This window comes from Sciurus vulgaris (assembly GCF_902686455.1).
Source record: "Sciurus vulgaris genome assembly, chromosome: 7".
In the NCBI taxonomy this organism is placed as follows: domain Eukaryota; kingdom Metazoa; phylum Chordata; class Mammalia; order Rodentia; family Sciuridae; genus Sciurus; species Sciurus vulgaris.
In genome coordinates, this window is record NC_136467.1 from 118,955,232 (window position 1) to 118,974,210 (window position 18,979).

The window sequence follows — 18,979 nt, forward strand, 5'->3', positions numbered from 1 at the left end:
TAGTCCTTTTATTAATTCTCGTCCTATTCTGGCAACCCATTTGTTTGGTTTTCACCTGGTTGCTAGCTCTCTGAGATGCCTACTGCTGTTTTTCTACAGCCTTCCTCCCTCCATATGTTGCTGCAAACTCTTGTTTTAATTCATTCTTGGAGATCTTCTGTGATATTGTGGATTCCTCTAATCTGCTGTTTCTTCCTTCAGATAAAGATTTATGCATCTAGTGTAGGTGATGTCTACATATTTGAGAAGAAATCTCAGTATTTCACATTGCATGAAATTAAAAACAAAAAACAAAAAAAACACCATATTGGAAGTTCAGAACCAGTCCCAATGGCATTATCTGCTCCCTGTAAAGCACCTGACTTTCTTAATTGTCTCTCCAGGTTTCTTCCTTCAATAAGTATTTTAAATGTGTGAACCCAAAAAGACAATTTGTTATGAATTGTTCTTTGATGATGTACCTTGGAGTTTTGTTTTCTCCCCTCTGTATAGGTGATAAAGCTGATTCTTAAGCTTCTTATGTACTAATTTAAAAATTTCTGACAAATGCAATATTCATAAATGCAATACTTTTCATATAATAATTCTTTGATATCTATTGCTACATAACAAAGTTCTCTAAAATTTAATGGCTTACATGGATAACTACTTTATATTTAATACAATTCTGTGGATCAGGAATTTGAACAGGGCCCAGCTGGGTTGGTGTGTGTTTGCACCACATGATGTGTGCTGAAGTTGGGTCATCCTCACATACCTATGCCTTCAACTAGAAGGACTCTGATGACAGTGAGCAGGTTGTAATGACTTTACTGGGATCATATGTCTGGGGGCTTGGTTTTCATTTCACTTGGGTTCTTTGGTTCGTCCTTGGGCAGTATCAACCTCTCATTTTCCATCTGACTTCTCCACGTGATCAAGGCAACTCATGGTCCTCAAAGTGCAAAAACAGAAGCTGCCAGACTTTCTCAAGGTATAGTCCTGGAACCTCACTTCTGTGATCCCAAGACCGTCCAATATTTAGGGAGAATGGAATTGGAATCAGTTCTAAGTGGGGAGGTGGTATGTTTGTATAGGGAAGGTAAAAGAATTGAAAGCAGCCCTCTTTGGGACTGTCTACCCTAGTAATAATGCATTTGTATGAACTTTTCAAAATTTCCAATTTTCCACATATATTTGATTTTCATGTTGTGTTCTAGTTTTGTAGCTTAATTGTCTTGATTTTACATGCAAGCTAAAACAAATGAATATTAAAGGCAGTGTAGCAGTTATAAAATGTAACTTAAAAAACTAATTATCTGCTGGGTATGGTGGCGCATGCCTGTAATCCCAGTGGCTGGGGAGGCAGAGGCATGAGGATTGTGAGTTCAAAGCCAGCCTCAGCAATTTAGTGAGGCCCTATGCAACTCAGTGAGACCCTGTCTCAAAATAATACAAAATAGGGCTGGAGATGTGACTCAGTGGTCAAGTGCTCCTGAGTTCAATCCCCGGTACCCCAAAACAAAAAACAAAAAAAGAAACCTAATTATCTTCTAGAGCCATACCATTACAGGTGTGGAAATAGTCTCACAGAAGTTAGAATGTTTGTCAAAGATCACATGTATAAGTAATGGCAGAATAACTTATAAAGCTGAAGAAACAAGTCAATATAGTTTTGCTTCCTAGACTTTAAAAATCTTTTTCTAATTTAATTGCTTACCAAAACAGAATTTGGGGCTTAAAAAATTAACTTTATTAATATGTGGTTTCTAAAAATATCCTTTTAAAAAAGTGTATGTGTAAAAGTGAGTACATCCAAACTACCAGTTTGTAAATAAGCTAGCCCAATGTGAAAATACTCAATTTTGTGCATAGAAGCTGTGGATTGATAACTTTGTTTTAGCATCATTTACCCCTTTGCAATAATAGTCATAATAGAATTATATCCTAAATGAATTTCTTGGTGGATATTTTGTGAACTTGTATGCCTAAGGGATGTAAACTGTAATAGCCAGTTTTGCATTACTATAATAAAATATCTGAGGCAGGCTAACTGTAAGGGAGAGAGTTTTATTTAGTTTACAGTTTTGTAGGTCCAAGGGTATATCGCTGGCACTGGCTGAGGACCTCTTGGCTGATGTTGTTACAATGATGAGAATGCATGTTAATTGGAAGAAGAAATCACATCTTAAAACAGGAAGCCAGAGAGCTGTGAGGTGATTCCAGGCTTATTCTTTTTATAGCAATCCTCTAAAGAGAACTGTCTAGTAGTTGCTTCAGAACTACCTTAATCATTTTGTAGGGCAATGCCGTCAGTGACCTAAGGACTTACCACTAGGCTTCACCTCTTAAAGGTTACATAACGCTTCCCACTATCACCGCCACCGCCGCCGCCACCACCACCACCCCTCAGGACCAACCCTCCAGTGCATCAGCCCCTGGGAACAAACATCCACACCATAGCGGGTAGCTTAATCTAAATTAGTGGCTCTTCTCCAGGCTGCTCATTAGAATCACTTCAGCGTGATGATTCCGATGCCCAGGCCCCATTCCAGACTCATTAAATAAGAATCTCTCATGGGTGGGACTCAAGCACTTTTTTCCCTCTTTTTAAGTTCCTCTTGCAGTTTCTGTGTGTGACAAGCTCACTGAGAATCACGGGTCTAATTAAAATTATTTCTATTTGCTAATAAAAATTCTGTTTATTCCACACTAAGTGGCTATTTTCTGTACCCAGCAATATTCTCTTTATGTCTCCACTTGGAAAAACATAATTAAAATGTAAATTTAGAAAATGAAATTATATGTTTTGAGAAGTAAAGAGCTGGAGAACCTATTAAGATAGATATTTACATATGTACTATTAATGTTTATGATATATCAGTTGAAGAATTGTAAATTTCCCTTCTGAGCTAGTTAACCCAAAATCAATCATTGTTTGGCAAGAGTCATTGAGTTAATAATTTGAGTCTTGGTCATGACCTAGATAAAATATGAAGAGAATTTATTTCAGAAAATATGTTCAAATTGGTAAGGAGTATGCAGTGCATCCTTTCATCCAGGCAGAGACTGTTATGTTTATAGTCATGTACCTTCATCACAATAATGGATAGTAATGTGAACAGTCCTGTTGAGAAGAATAGGATTTTGGAGTCAGGTTCTAGTAGCTTTCAGAATTTCATGGCTAACATAGGAAACGACCATGTTACTTTCAACATCAGTTGGGAAACCCAGCAGAAACAATGAAAAAAAAAAAAAAAAAGGCCTCATCTGGTCCTTTGTCTCGAGTACAGTCAGTTCTTGATTAAACGTTATGGAGGAAGTAGCATAATGACCTTTTGACCAAATCAGTTTTTTTTTTTTTTTTTTTTTTTTTTTTTTGGTACTGGGGATTGAACTCGGGAGTGCTCAACCACTGAGCCACATCCTCAGGCCTTTTTTGTATTTAATTTAGTGACAGGGTCTCACTGAATTGCCTAGGGCCTCAGCAAGTTGCTAAGGCTGGCATTGAACTCTTGATCCTCCTACCTCAGCCTCCCGAGCTGCTAGGATTACAGGTGTGCACCACTGTGCCCAACTTTCTTTTTCTTTCTTTCTTTCTTTCTTTTTTTTTAAAAATATTTTTAGTTATAGGTGGACACAATACATTTATTTTGTTTGTTCAGCTTTTATGTGGTGCCAGGGATCAAACCCAGTGCCTCACATGTGCTAGGCAAGTGCTTTCCCCTGAACTACAACCCCAGCCCCCTCCAGTGCTTTTTTTTTTTTTTTAATAAATAGTTTTATTGAAACATAGCCACATTTTATGAGGCTACTTATTGCCTACAGCTGCTTTTAGGCTCCTATGGCAGAGTCGAATAGCTGTGACAAAGGCTATATAATGAGCAAAGCCTAAAATACTATCTGATCCTTTGCAGAAAGTTTGCCAACCCCTGTATTGGGCCGTTGGTCTTACACATTAGACTATGGTAGCACAAATTACCTGCTATGCTCCTAAGCAGAACCTTTTTAGCTGAATTTGGTCTTTCATACACAAGTGACTAGAGATATTTTAGTTCTGAGGCTGCATTTGAAGGAGAGGGATTTGTCTTGCAATAACAGGAGAGTACTGCTAGTCCCCCGATGCGCCTACCTGTTATTAGGGGATCAGGAGCTTGCTCACTTACCTGACTGGATGTCTCCTTCCTAGCTCGATCTTTACTGTTCTCTTGCATCACAATCTTTGCTGTTGGTTCCTTTGTTGGGGGCAAGCACGTGATAGTAGGTAGCTTAAGGAACTTGGTCTATGAGGCTCTTGTAGTTGCAGGACAGAAAGGCTTTGACCTTGGGATTAATGTGTCTGGATATGGAGGTTTGAAGATTAGGAACTGCTCAGGCTGCAATCCTGGTCCAAGTAGAGAGTTCAAGACGGTGTGGAGTGCTACTGGGGAAAACATGTCTGGCTCAATTCCCCTAGTCTCTGGTGCAACAGAGGGGCAGCTGAATCACCTCTGAGCTACCAGATCTCTCTCCACGTGGGGCACCTGAATGCTAGTGAAGTCTCCATCCGCTTGCTGGGTTACTTAAACCTGGAAGAGAAGTACCTGCAAATACATTAAGGACTTAAAACAAATATTTTTAGCTTTCTAAAATCATAAATCCCCTAACATCTGAAACCATTAATCAGTCTTTAACCTTTGCTTTTCTGTTACTTTGTAGAAAGACATTGCATATAAAAGCAAGGAAGTACCTATAAGTGAAATAAAATGTAATTATGTTCTGGTAAAAACTGTCAACCTAATCATCAGAGCTATAAGATTGGAATGGAAATTAGTCTGGAGAAAAGTTCTGGGGTTAATCTTTTGGGGAGGGGTTTGGGATGCTACTGTAAACTTCCATTAATAAATGTCTATTTATTTTTATGATTTTAGAAGATTATTTTTTGGAGAGTATTTAAGATGGTTTTGTACCAAAATATCTTCTATGAAATCTGATAATTTTGTGTGTTGTTTGTAATTAAGGCCTAGATCTATGCCTAGGTATATCTGGGTATAATTATGCTCAACATTGCAATAAATTTATGTTAAAATAATGTTGATTTTTTTCCTTTTCTCCGGGTACTGTAAGGAATGTGGGACCTGTATTTGGCTCAGTTTTCTAGATCATGATGGCTTCCTACTGTGACAAGGCCCGAAAACAGGTTGAGTTGTTTCTCAGAATAAATCAGCTAATAAAGTGACCATTGATGAATGCTCTCTCATGTTAACTTTTTGAGCACTTTAAACTTCTGCTTAGCTGTGTTTATCATGGGGTTTTCTGAGTGCACTCTCCTTCCCTGCTAACTCTTACCCCTTCTTTTTGTGCTAGATCAGCGACTACCGTCTGTTCTACAAGATGAGTAACAGCCACCCTCTTCGCCCCTTTACTTCAGTGGGGGAAATTGATCACGTGCACATTTTGTCTGAGCACATCGGTGCCTTGTTGATTGGGGAAGAATATGGCGACGTCACGTTTGTCGTGGAAAAGAAACGTTTTCCTGCCCACAGGGTAATTTTAGCAGCTAGATGCCAATATTTTCGGTAAGTATAATGCCTTTTTGAAAATTCTAGTCATGTGTAGCAAACCCTGGTATTTTCTTCTGAAAAATATGCACCCAAGCACACCAGCAAATTCTAGCAATCCTTCAATTCAGCCTCTCTAAGAATTTCATCTTGGTAGACTTTTTGTTATTTTTTTTTAGAATCACCTTTCCCTTTAGGACCATCTTAGAGTTAAGGGGTTAGGCCATACAGTACGAATCAACTATTTTTTTAAGATTTGAAGAATATTTCTCAGACTGTCTTTTTTTCCCCTCACATGGGATGACATTTATTTTATTCAAATATATAAATGCAATTTTGCTTTAACATTTGTGACCAGCGCATTGTGTAAGAATGACATTAGTGGTCTTAGCTTCTCTAACTAGGACCTGCATACAAGAGGACTTAAGTGTTTATATCATTTTTATTTGCTTTTCAGATTAATAGATTTTTTTAGTGGGGATTAGTGGGGATTGAACTCAGGGGCACGCAACCACTGAGCCACATCCCCAGCCCTAATTTGTATTTTATTTAGAGACAGGGTCTCACTGAGTTGCTTAGCACCTTGCTTTTGCTGAGGCTGGCTTTGAACTCTTGATCCTCCTGCCTCAGTCTCCTGAGCCACTGGGATTATAGGCATGTGCCACCATGCCTGGCTAGATTAGTAGAATTCTGAAATAATTTAGCAAACTTGAATAATATTTATGCAAAATAGAGAAGGAGCTAGATGATTTCATTGTAGTCTATTTTTGCAGTTTTATATTCAAAACAATAAGTGAACTTTTGATGTTATTTCTAAAATCCAGCTTTTATTACAGCTTCCTCCAAATCAGCTGTATCTTTATCTGTAAACATTTTATATACTCAATGAAAGTTTGGTTCCCCTAAATGGGCAGAAAGAGCAAATATTAACAAAACTGCTTAAGAAATTTTCTATTGAAAAACTTAACTATCTTTGAAAAGTAACAAAGATCTATTTGAAGGAATGCTGAAATACAGCCATTTAAAATTGAAAGTCATTAATTCTTGAGGCTGAGTCTTCACTACTCTCACCTTCTCACAATTGATGACTAATGGGATGTACACTGATTGGCAGATAGGCTTCTTGTTGTTTAGGTAAAACTAAGCTTGCAACCTGCTAATAAACATGTTTGCCTCTTGGATTCAGGCTTCTGAGGCCTAGGACCTGTAGGTAACCCAAGAGATCTGTAAGACATATAGATTAACAACCTAAGTTAAAAGAAACAAATAGTGACTGAGACTAAGTTTCATAGTTATATTAGAAATAAGACTAAATAAAATATATATTTAATTAACGTAAAAATCCCACTTAAAGATAGCTATTGTTTGTTACTCAGATCCTTTACTTTCAGGTCTATAAGTATTATACTGATCTCTTAATTACTCTTCATTTTACTTACATTAGTTATAAGGGAATTGTCACTGAATTATTGACTGAATGATAATGTATCCCTGATAATGGACCTTTTTTTAATTGACAAGTATACAAATGGTCCATAGAGTTATAGATTTTCCTGAAGAAGCTGATGTAAAAATGGAGAGGCCCATGCCTTAAAGAAAATTTTGGTTGCCTTCTTCGAAAATGGCATGTTGGCTTTTATTTATTTTATTTTTTTAAAAATATTTTGTTTTGTAGTTGTAGGTGGACACAATACATTTATTTTAATGTGGTGCTGAGGATTGAACCCAGGGCCCTACACATGCTAGGCGAGCGCTCTACCACTGAGCCACAACCCCAGACCTGCACATTGACTTTTTTAAAAATATTTTTTAGATGTTGACAGATCTTTTTATCTTATTCATTAATTTATATTTTATTAATTTATATGTGGTGCTAAGAATTGAACCCAGTGCCTCACACATGCTAGGCAAGTGCTCTGCCACTGAGCCACAACCCCAGCGCCCTTTTGGCTTTTATAAGATCTGTCTTGGCTCTTTCCTGAGGTACAGAACATGAGTAAGGAAGGTTCCATGTTTACTGTGAAAAGTTCCCTGTTCTGCAGTCAGCTTGTCTTTAACTGGGAATCGACAGGCTCTGTGACAGCATTTGGGCCTTTCTGACTGCTGACAGTTAACTGCTTTGCATAAGACAAATTAAGACAGCAAGACAGCAACACCTAGAGTCACATATGTTGTAATAAAGTGCGTCTCTTGGAATACGTGCTCTAGCTAGAACTGCTGGAGTTCCTTATGAACATCTCAACACTTCCCATCTTGTGCAAATAAAACACCGCTGTAGATGAAATCAGGAGCTTAGAAAAGACAGGCATTTTGTTAAAGGTTCTTGTTAACACTCTCTTTTTCTTTTTCCTCAGCCAACTCATCTGGCCTTGGTCTGGTCATTATTTGTTACCAGCCTTTGACCTCTTCACATTTTTCCTTTTGTGTATCTTTTATTTTCTTACTTTTTTACTACTTTTAAAGTGTTTTTTAAGAGTCTGCTCTTGCTGGGTGGTGTGGCGCACACCTGTAATCTAGTTGCTTGGGAGGCTGAGTCAGGAGGATCTCGAGTTCAAAGCCACCTTAATGATTTAGAGAGGTCCTGAGCAACTTAGAGGGACCCTGTCTCAAAATAACATATGAAAAAGGGCTGGGGGTGTGGCTCAGTAGTTAAGTGTCCCTGGGTTTAATCCCCAGTTTAAAAAAAAATATTCTACATTAAGTCAGAATTTTTCAGCCTTATATTTAGTTTTGTGAATATATATACCTTGCAGTTTACAGTATTCAAAGATAATTGGAAATAACTATATGGGGGATTCTCTCAGGTTTTCAGTATATTCTTAAAAGAAACTCAGATACTTTTTAGAAATTGGGAAGTCATATTGAGTGAATGCAATATACTTGTCTCACTTTCTTGATGTCGCTATGGATATCGAACCTTTGTAATATTTGACAGCTTTTTGGGTAAACTCAGAGCCATTTCCATAGAGTCTCATTGAACACTATTCTTGTGCAAAATAAAGTTAACTATCAGCAGTCAGGAGAGGCCTAAGCACTGACACAAGAGCCTATCCATTTCCAGTTTAGGACAAACTAACTGTACAAGAGTAACTTTTCACAGAAAACATCAAACCTTCCTTCCTTACCTGCTGTATCTTGGGGAAGAACCAAGGCAGATCTTTCTAAGTCAGTACTTATTGGTCTCCATTGGTCTTTTTAATGGCTGTGTAGAATGTCTTGTTTTTCAACCATGTTTAACCGTGGTCCTAGTGAGCCTTTCCACAGTGTTTTAATTAAATATTCTTTTATATTTACTTTTACTGTGTTATTTCTCAAAGTCGAGTCTTAAGAGAGAGATTACTGAGTTGAAGGGTATGCACATTTCAGATTTCAGTTACTAAATTACTTTCTGAAAGTGGGATCCCATTTAAAAAAAAAAAAAATTTTTAGATGTTGATAGACCTTTATTTTATTCATTTATTTATATGTGGTGCCGAGAATCGAACGCAGTGCCTCACACATGCTAGGCAAGTGCTTCACCACTGAGCCACAACTCCAGCTCCTGGGGGCCCTTTTTTATATACTCTCAAAGTAGTGCATGAAAGAACCTTCTTTCTCATTGCTTTCACAGCACTGGATATTAACCAACTTTCTAATTTCTGCCAGTCTAACAGGGGAGAATCATATCTGATTATTGTTTTAATTTTATCCAATTACATCTTTTCCTATAGAGATTTAGTTTTTAAACTGACTATTGACTTTTAACTTCTTTATATTGATTTAATTGTTCCTCTTAAAGGATGACTTCCAACTTTCTGTTTAATCTTAAGCTCTCAGGATACCTCATTATTTCAGTTGTTTATGAAATTAATTCAGATGGTTTTTAAATTATTATTCTTGCTTTCTTTAAAGAATTATTTAAAATATTACTTTTCATTTTCCCACCTGGATCTTTGTGCCATTAAACAAATTTATGTTTGCATGATATAGATAACTACTATTTCACATATTTTGTAGCAAATCTTATTGAGGCTTTCCTCTTGGGTATCTTTTCTGATGTGCAGAGCATTGCTGTATGGTGGAATGCGGGAGTCTCAGCCTGAAGCAGAAATCCCTCTCCAGGACACCACTGCAGAAGCATTCACAATGCTACTCAAATACATCTACACTGGGCGGGGCGACACTGACAGATGAGAAGGAGGAGGTGCTGCTGGATTTTTTGAGCCTGGCTCATAAATATGGATTTCCAGAGCTGGAGGATTCTACCTCTGAGTATCTCTGCACCATACTTAACATTCAGAATGTCTGTATGACTTTTGATGTTGCCAGTCTCTACTCACTTCCCAAGTTAACTTGTATGTGCTGCATGTTCATGGACAGAAATGCTCAGGAGGTGCTCTCAAGTGATGGCTTCCTCTCCCTTTCCAAGGTGTGTCATTCTCTGCAAGTAGTTTGTAGGCATGCATTGTTTTATTTATATGGGTACAGTGGCAATACAATAATGGATTGAAAATAAAGATCATTGGTATCAAGGAGGTTATCTTTCTAGCCACTTGCCTCTGCCTGCTGGGATTCTAGATGGTCAGAGAAGAGAGAAGCTAATCGGTTCTGTTTTCTTTTAAGATTCTTTTGGTAAGCTTTATGTGCAAAAGAGACTATGCTACTGGTTAGTGGTTTTCAGGATGATGACAGCCAAATAGGGTTCTTTGTGGTATTATATATTACTTATTGGTTTTGTATTTCTCTGACAGAGAGTGCAACTAATAATACTTTATAGAAAGAAGGGAAATTCATAAAGGAGATCTGATGAGTCGATGTCTTTAAGTCACTGCTTTTTTTTTGGACTGGTTCAAAATTCACTATTATAGCTAGACTAAAACTATATTGCTCAAGTCTTTCTCTGAATCCTGGGTGGTGGTTATTGCTCCTTTTCTATTTTTGTGTTTCTCCTAGGACCTGAATATCTCTAATGAAAGAAAAAAAAAAAAAAACGTTTAAAAAGCTATATATCTTGATTTGAGTGTAAACTATGATTTTTATTATTGCACATAATTTTTAAAGGCAGAGGTCTTTGAGGATTGCACCAGTGTTGGTGTAGGTTAGTTTGGAGATCCAAGAATTAAAAAATATGGTACTGCAGTGATACTAAGGATAAAAGATTTCGAATTTTAGGTGCACATATGTATCTTACTGACTTACAAATGTACGTTCTCCTAAAGAACCTGCTATATATTGAGAGCTATTCACTTTGTCACTTTTCTTTTTGCTAATTTAAAAAAGATGGGTACAGATGTATTGGAGAGACCATCTAGTAGTACAAGATACCTGGGCAGGAAAGAAGGGTGCTACCATCCTTTCTTATTATTCAGACAACCATAGTAAGTAAGTGGTACCAGGCATAAGGAAAGACAGAGGTCAAAAGGAATTATCTAAATATAAGTGATACCTGCAGTTCTGTAAAGTTTTACTGATTGATCATACACATGGTTGGGCTCTATCATAACTGGATTTTTCCTTTTTATAATTTTCAGACAGCACTTCTAAACATTGTATTAAGAGATTCATTTGCGGCTCCTGAAAAAGACATTTTCTTAGCCTTGTTAAACTGGTGTAAGCACAATTCAAAGGAGAATCATGTGGAAATCATGCAGGCTGTGCGTTTACCTTTGATGAGCCTCACCGAACTTCTCAATGTTGTGAGGCCCTCAGGACTGTTGTCTCCTGACGCCATTCTGGATGCTATTAAAGTGCGGTCAGAGAGCCGGGATATGGACCTCAATTATAGAGGCATGCTCAGTAAGTACCTGGTTATCCTACAGTCACCAAAAAGTTTTATTTGCATCTTATACCATTCATAGCTACTCATTACAAAACCATAGTGCAGGTATAAATGGTACATGTAGGGCTGAACACGCCTACTTCCTGTGGAATGTCTTTCCTGTCATTCTCTATGAATTCTTCCTGGGATTTATTAACCATGGTAGACCCCCACATAAATATTTGTTGCCATTCCTGGACAAATATTTTCAACTGTTCCCCAGAATATCAGAAATTACTTTGTTGAAAAGCTGCTTTTCATGCTAAGACCTTTCTTCCCTTCATTCATCAGAGAAGTACTTCGTTCATGCTGTGTACACATTATTTTGGCACTACAGACATGGAGTTTCTAAATAACAGTTATGATATGTAACACTAATACAGCATTTTTAATACTTATGTGGTTTTTTAATTAGTTAATATTATAGCAACTGACACTTGTAAAATGCTTAATATATAGTAAGAAAAGTTCCTACCAACCTGACCATTTAGATTTCACAACTCTTTGAGGTAGGTCTTATGTTTAGCTATGTTTTACAAATGAGGAAGCTGAAGCACAGAGAGATTAGGTAACTCGCCCAAGGTCATACAGAAAAATGAAGATCTAGGAGTCAAAACTATGTAGTTTGGCTTCAGAGACTGTAAGTAACCACTAACCACTAAACTATGTTGCATAAATGTAAAACAGTCTCTACCTTTGATCCTTTTAATTTCGTTGTGGAAGTAAGATATAACTTGTATGGAAACTTAAATACAACAGTGTCCAAGAGAACATGCTATAGCATTTCAGAAGAGAGTGGCTTAGAATGAGGGAGATTTGATGGAGGTTATGAAACTCAAGTTTGATCTGAATGGCATCAGTGTTGGTGAATTTCAGGTGGGAAGAAAGTGAGGCTAATGAGACAGAGGTTAGAACATTCAAGGGCCATATCTAGAAGAGCTTGATTAGAATAAAAGACTTATGGGGCTGGGTTATGGCTCAGTGGAAGAGCACTTACCTAGCACCTGTGAAGCATTGGGTTCAATCCTTAGCACCACATATAAACAAATAAATAAAATAAAGGTATTGTGTCCACCTACCACTAAAAAAAATATTTAAAGAAAAGAATGAAAGGCGCATGTTGATTAATAATAAATTACGTATAGGTCATTTCAAACCCACTCATGGAAGTCTTTGAAACTAGTTTGGAATCTCCTAATATGCAGTGAGGAGCTTTCGAGGGGCAGTGGAGGTTTGGAAAGAGTGCTCTCTGGTGCTGTTCTTGATGATTTGGAATAGGAAATAACTGGATTTAGGAAGACCAGTGAGGAGGGTTTTAAATCTGTACACTATATGCGGTGTTAAACCAGGGTGGTGTCAGAAAAATGGAAAATAATGAGTGTTTAGGAGGGATATTATGGAAAATTATTAGATCTTGGTGATTCAAGGGGTTTAAAGTTAGGTACCAAATTTAGATAAAGGGGCTAGAGATATAGCTCAGTTCATAGAGTGCTTGCCTGTCAATCTCAAGGCCCTGGGTTCAATCCCCAGCACCGCAAAAAAAAAAAAAAAAAAAAAAAAAAAGTTACCATATTTTCTCAAATTGAAGAAGCCAGAAATTCTGAGACACTATTATTTTATATACCACCAAGAAAGAAAACAATACTGCCAGTTAAACCATGATACAGCATGAGATCTACATCCTAATTTCAGAATTGTTAAAATTTGAAAGACATACCTGTCTTAGAGTTTATGAAATATAGGCTGAGCTTGGTTTTTGATTTATTGCATTTGAGAATTTCTGGGACACTTAAGTTGTAAATTTTGTCTAATGTTAGTCATTTCCCTGAGTGATCTCTTCCTTGACCATGGCATTAGACATGCTTGAAATACTGATTGATCTTAAACAGGTGTCCTTAGCCTGGATTCCTCTCCTAACTCATCATACCTACATTTCTTTTCACTAGGCATAGATGAAAACGTATTGGTTTTGAGGCCTTACAAACTTTATTTCTAATCCTGAATTAGTCACTTACTAGTTGTATGATCTGGTAGAAGAGTTTTAGTTTTTTATTTCCTACTATTGTTATGAGAATTAATCAAAATAAAGTGTACAAATGATGTGCACAAATAATGTGTGTAAGCTCAATATAGGAAACCTTTGTAGTATTGATGTGTTTTTCCTCATCTTAACTTCTGTGTGGGCATTGTCCCATTGATAACATTATTTTAAACATATTTGTCTTTGATCCTTGAAGGCAGAGATGATCTTTGTAGATCTTATTGATCTTTGTATCCTTACAATTTAACACACCGAATGACATATAGCAGACTCATGGCAACTGCATTCAGGAGAAATGTCTTGTAGGAAGTGGAAACACATTACTGTTGTTTAGGAAGCATTCAAAGCGGGTGATAAAAAGAATTGAACTAGAATATAAAGAAAGAGATCTAAGTCTGAGACTTGGAGAAGACCTAAGACCAGGAGTCTTAAGGTAGAGAAGGAAGGGTTGGAGAGGTGGGGAGATGGCTAAGGCAGAGGACTGATATAGAGACTAATCTGAGGGGGGAGCTTTTTAAGTGAAGGGAGTGGTTTATGGCATGTCATGATGCTGGGAGATCAAGGCCAGTAAGAATTGAGAGGAGGTTTTGGATATAAAGTTGTCTGAGTTGGTGAGCAGTCTGCACAAAGCCTGGCTGCACAGGGAATTAGGCCATGAATGTTTGAACAGATAGCAGATAGGATGTGTCAGCTGCCTGATATGTGGGTAAAAGGTAGTAGAGAAATACTGTGGTAGTGACAGAAAACAGGTTGGGAGGGTCCAGGAAGAAATTGGAGGTGCTGGCTAAGGGTCAGCCTTGGATAAAGTGTGGGTGGATGGAGGGTCGGGAGGTGGCAAGAAGAGTAGTTAATTTTAAACTTTCTAAATCCTCATTGTTGTATTGTTTCTTTTGGAAACTCCCTGCCATCCCTCCTTGTTCTAGATTTGATCTGAGCTGCTAATAGGACCCTGGAACTGGATTTGCTAAAGGGACAGGCTTAGGATGTGGCTGCATGAATGAGGAGATGCTTTGGACATTTCACATACTTACTAGATTTGCTCAGCCAGTCCATATAGGTGTAAGACCTGGGTTGTAATAAACAAATCAGGTTACCTGTGAAAGGCCTAACCAGCTAGGAGAGGCCCTCTGGTGTGGAATGATGCACTTACTGTGATTATTGCTCATCAATGTTCAGTTCTTCATTTTGGAGTAATTCAGCGGGGAGCTCCAGGAAGAGATTATGTAAATGTTTGGGAATCTTTTTTCTATCTTCTAAACTTGAGTAATGATTAAATAGCAAGCTGGTTTTTTTTTTCTGACTTTTCAAGTATTTGAATAGTAAAATAAATAATATAAATACTAAGGAGGCATAGTATTTCCTATCAGATCTTAAAGATATTCATTTAGTTAATTATTTTCTAAGTAAATGTTATCCAAATATTCATGTCATTATTATCATTATTATTTTATCAAATTTCTTTAGTTAGAAAAGTTCTAAAATTTCAGAATTATTTCTGGACTTATGATTTGAAAAGATATATCTGCTTGCTTTGGAATTATTGACAGAATTTGTTTGTTGGTTTGCTCTTCCCTTGGCATATGTTTTGTAACTTTAGGGACTTTTCATGAAATGGAGGGGACAAGGGCATAGACACTAATGCTTTTTCTTTGAGTTCATTATATTTGATTAGTAGAATAAAAGCTGCATGTCCTAAAGCTTTTATCAAATTAAAGAGATATTTTTTCCTCCTTAAAAAAAGAAGATCCAAAGGATGTTTTTAACTTAGCAGTGATTGCTGGTCTTTCTGGAAGGTACTTTAAACTAGTTTTATGCATATATGATGATGAGCATTTATACACCTGGGAAAGGAAAATTAACTTTTTAATGAAATTATTTTTTCTCCTTAGGATATTTGAAGTACCTGTAGCATCTCTTAACATTTTGGTTTTATCTTGGCTTTGGAGAGATTTCTGTCTTGAAACTTAGTGCTTTTTTATTAAGGCTGAGCTATTGTTTTGTATATCTCAGGCTTTAAACTTTGGGAAAGAGAACAGTAATTTCTTGTTTCTGTTTACAGCAGGGAGCAATATCACAAATTCTGTCCTCAAGATTTCTTTATTGGGTAAAAGTCAATTTATCGGGATGTGTGTGTGTGTGTGTGTGTGTGTGTGTGTGTGTGTGTGTGTGTGTATTTAAATCTGTCCATTTGCCCTGTGCTGGTTCCAACAGTTTCTGGTCATCAGATGGGTCACAGTAGCTTTGCTACTGTGATACTATAGTTGTTACTTGCCTAGGCTCCTATTGGACTGTATTTCTTAAGGACTTTAATTATGCCTTTTTCTTGCATTTTTCCACCTAGCACAATCCCTGAATATAAACTTTTAAAATAAATAACGGAATGAATCCTGTCCTTGCTTCTAAACTAGAATTTGCTTCACCATTACTGAAAGATAGTGTATACTGAACCTTTTGTACTTTTAAAACTCTTAGACTTTTGTTGCTGTTGTATCTTTCCAGCTGTAGTTTGTTGTGATGGGGAAATCTCTCTGTTAACTAGGGGTTCATGAATGGTCTCTAATGAGCCTCCCTCTGCAGAGGCATTTAGTGTGTGTAGTTGTGCTCTAGTCTCATGAGATGGTGAGCTCCTGAGGGCTGGGTCCAGGACAGTTAGCACATAGTAGGCAGCTCAGGACTTTTTTGTTGTTGTTGTTTAAGTAAACAGAACGAAGTTCACATTTAGTTCTGGAATCTTTCTGGATAACTTTCCCAAGTTACCATGTAAATCAGTGCCTAAGCTAAAACGAAAGTGCTGGACTTCTGCCTCCTGAGGCCAGTGCTCTTCTGTAGATTGTCCTGCTGGGGATCCTTTCCGTTTCTGCTTTGTGGTATGTTTGAGTACTGGTGTTGGTGAGTGTGGAAAGGAGGCCTGCAGAGAGCGGGGAGAATAGGGAAAACTGAGGTCAGACAGGAGTTGTAATACTGCGTTTGTTAGGGAGTGTTATAGGAGGGAGTGTCCATACATTCTTTAGGGAAATCAGGAGCGGGAGTAGACGATGATTTAGGTGACAGAATTGAGTAAGGAGATTCCAGTGAGCAGAGAATCAAGTCTGGATCCATATAATCCATTCAGGTGAATAGCCATCTCAAGCTCCATGTAATAGAGAGGCCAATAAAAGATGATGGAGAACAAAAAGACATTAAACAAACACACAGGATACTACTACCCCAGCACCACTCCGATTTTGCCACTGTGTAGCTAGAGCAGGTCCTGCCTCATTTTTCCTTTCTAACATTTGATTTGTTTCTACTAGCAATAGAGCTTCACAGCTTAATTTTTTCCTTAATATTTATAAAATGCATTAAAATTACTAGTGTAAAGAAAATTATGGCTGCTTTCATTTATTCCCTACCACCTTGTATTTTTTGAGAACTCTTTCCTCTGCTGATAGAGGTTATGAAGAATATTCATGATTTGGATTTTTTATGATTTGAATTTTCTCATAATCACTTTTCCTACCAAATTCATTATTTAACTATAGATTTTTCAAAAAATACTGGGAGTTGTATTTTTTCCAGCAAGATACTCAGTCTAGTTACCATGAGAGAATTTCCACTTGTATAAATGTTCTCCATTTTGAAGTGAAAGATACTGTCAGAGAATGAATCTATCAAGAATGGCTAGAAAGTTCTCAAGTACTCTTGAAGTGAACTTCAAAAGAAGACTTATACTCGTAGTAGAAATTTCATTTCTATTTTAGACTTCTAGTTACTCATTTGAAACTCTTGTGCCTACTATATTATTCTTAGCTTGAAACATTATATTGCTGAAGAAACTTATGTTAAGAGAAAATCAAAGGTGGCATTAGTCTCTAAATCTGAAAGTTTGATGTATCCCTCTTTGGCTTAGATTTACCTCTTGATGGTGTCAGAACTGGAGATGATGGTTCCAGTGGTCAGCAACAACAGACTTTATGCCTGCACATTTTATTCCTAGCAAGGAGGCACAGAATATTTATTTTTACCAAGTGGTTAATGATATTGAAAAGCACAGATTTGAAACGCTTGTTTGCTTACTTTTAAATCTTCACCTCTAGATTGGAGGGGTCAGAAGGGCCTGTCTTGGTCTAATTCACCAAGTCATTCCAAGTGTTTCTTATTGTGCCTGGGTGTCAAATGAGTTCTCATAAACACTTTTTGATTGAATTGAAGGCTATGTACTTATACAGTACTTTAGCATACATTGCTTGTAGCATTTTTTTCTTATCCAATATGATTTTATATTAAAGTCCAAAATATAGATAAGACAATGCGTGATTCACTGTCAAAAACATTACAAAAAATCTTCAAGGGAGGAGTAGAGGTTTTTGTGAACATGTCATTCAATAATTTACTTAAATGATATTGAGGAAATATATTCATTTTCCTGCAGCCATAGGGAAGTGAGATTTTCCATATTTATATTTTTATTAGAATTTCAAAAGATAAGCCCTAGAATTTTAAATGAAATAACCTCCAAATACAAAACATATAAGATATCTGCAACTCAGGGGAATAAAAATGTAAACTGTTTTATTAATTAAATGCAAAACCTTTTATTTCTTGAAATCCACCAATTCTATCTGCCTTTTTGGATACATTTTCTTTTTTTTCTTTTATCTTATCCTACTTAGAGCCAGAGGGTGTTTTTGTTCTTTAGCCATAATAAATCATGCTGCAATGCTACAGTGAAGAATTTCGTACAAATCGTTTGGTTTTGTATCAAGAATTGAATTCAGGGACTCTTTTTTTTTTTTTTTTTTTTTTTTTTTACACCTTAATCAAAGCTTTATTTTATTTTTTTAATTAATTTTTATTGTAAACAAATGGGATACATGTTGTTTCTGTTTGTACATGGAGTAACAGCATACCATTTGCATATTCATAAATTTACATAGAGTAATGATGTTTGATTCATTCCATTATTTTTTTCCTTCCCCCCCACCCCTCTCACCTCTCTTTTCCCTCTATACAGTCCCTCCTTCCTCCATTCTTGTCCCACTCCCACCCCCCATTAAGTATCATCATCCGCTTATCATTGAGATCATTTCTCTTTTGGATTTTTGAGATTGGCTTATCTCACTTAACATGATATTCTCCAATTTCATCCATTTGCCTGCAAATGCCATAATTTTATTATTCTTTATACCTGAGTAATATACCATTGTATATATATATACCACAGTTTCTTTATCCATTCATCAATTGAAGGGCATCTAGGTTGGTTCCATAGTCTGTATTGTGAATTGAGCCACTATGAACATTGATGTGGCTGTATCTCTGTAGTGTGCTGATTTTAAGTCCTTTGGGTATAGGCCAAGGAGTGGGATAGCTGGGTCAAATGGTGGGTCCATTCCAAGTTTTCTAAGGAATCTCCACACTGCTTTCCAGAGTAGCTGCACTAATTTGCAGCCCCACCAGCAATGTATGAGTGTATCTTTGTCCCCACATCCTCACCAACACCTATTGTTGCTTGTGTTCTTGATAATCGCCATTCTAATTGGGGTGAGATGGAATCTTAGTGTAGTTTTGATTTGCATTTCTCTTATTACTAAAGATGTTGAACATTTTTTCATATATCTGTTGATTGCTTGTACATCTTCT

At 36.9% G+C, this 18,979-nt stretch overlaps 1 protein-coding gene across 1 annotated transcript in view; it reads left to right on the forward strand.

The window, feature by feature from the left end:
• The window catches only part of BTBD9 (BTB domain containing 9), a 447,416-nt gene that overhangs the window by 43,470 nt on the left and 384,967 nt on the right, over positions 1–18,979 (forward strand). Inside the window, 4 exon segments of the mRNA XM_079148343.1 lie at positions 5,326–5,537; positions 9,563–9,674; positions 9,676–9,927; positions 11,030–11,294. Coding sequence (XP_079004469.1) covers positions 5,353–5,537; positions 9,563–9,674; positions 9,676–9,927; positions 11,030–11,294 — 814 coding nt within the window. The 5' untranslated portion in view covers positions 5,326–5,352.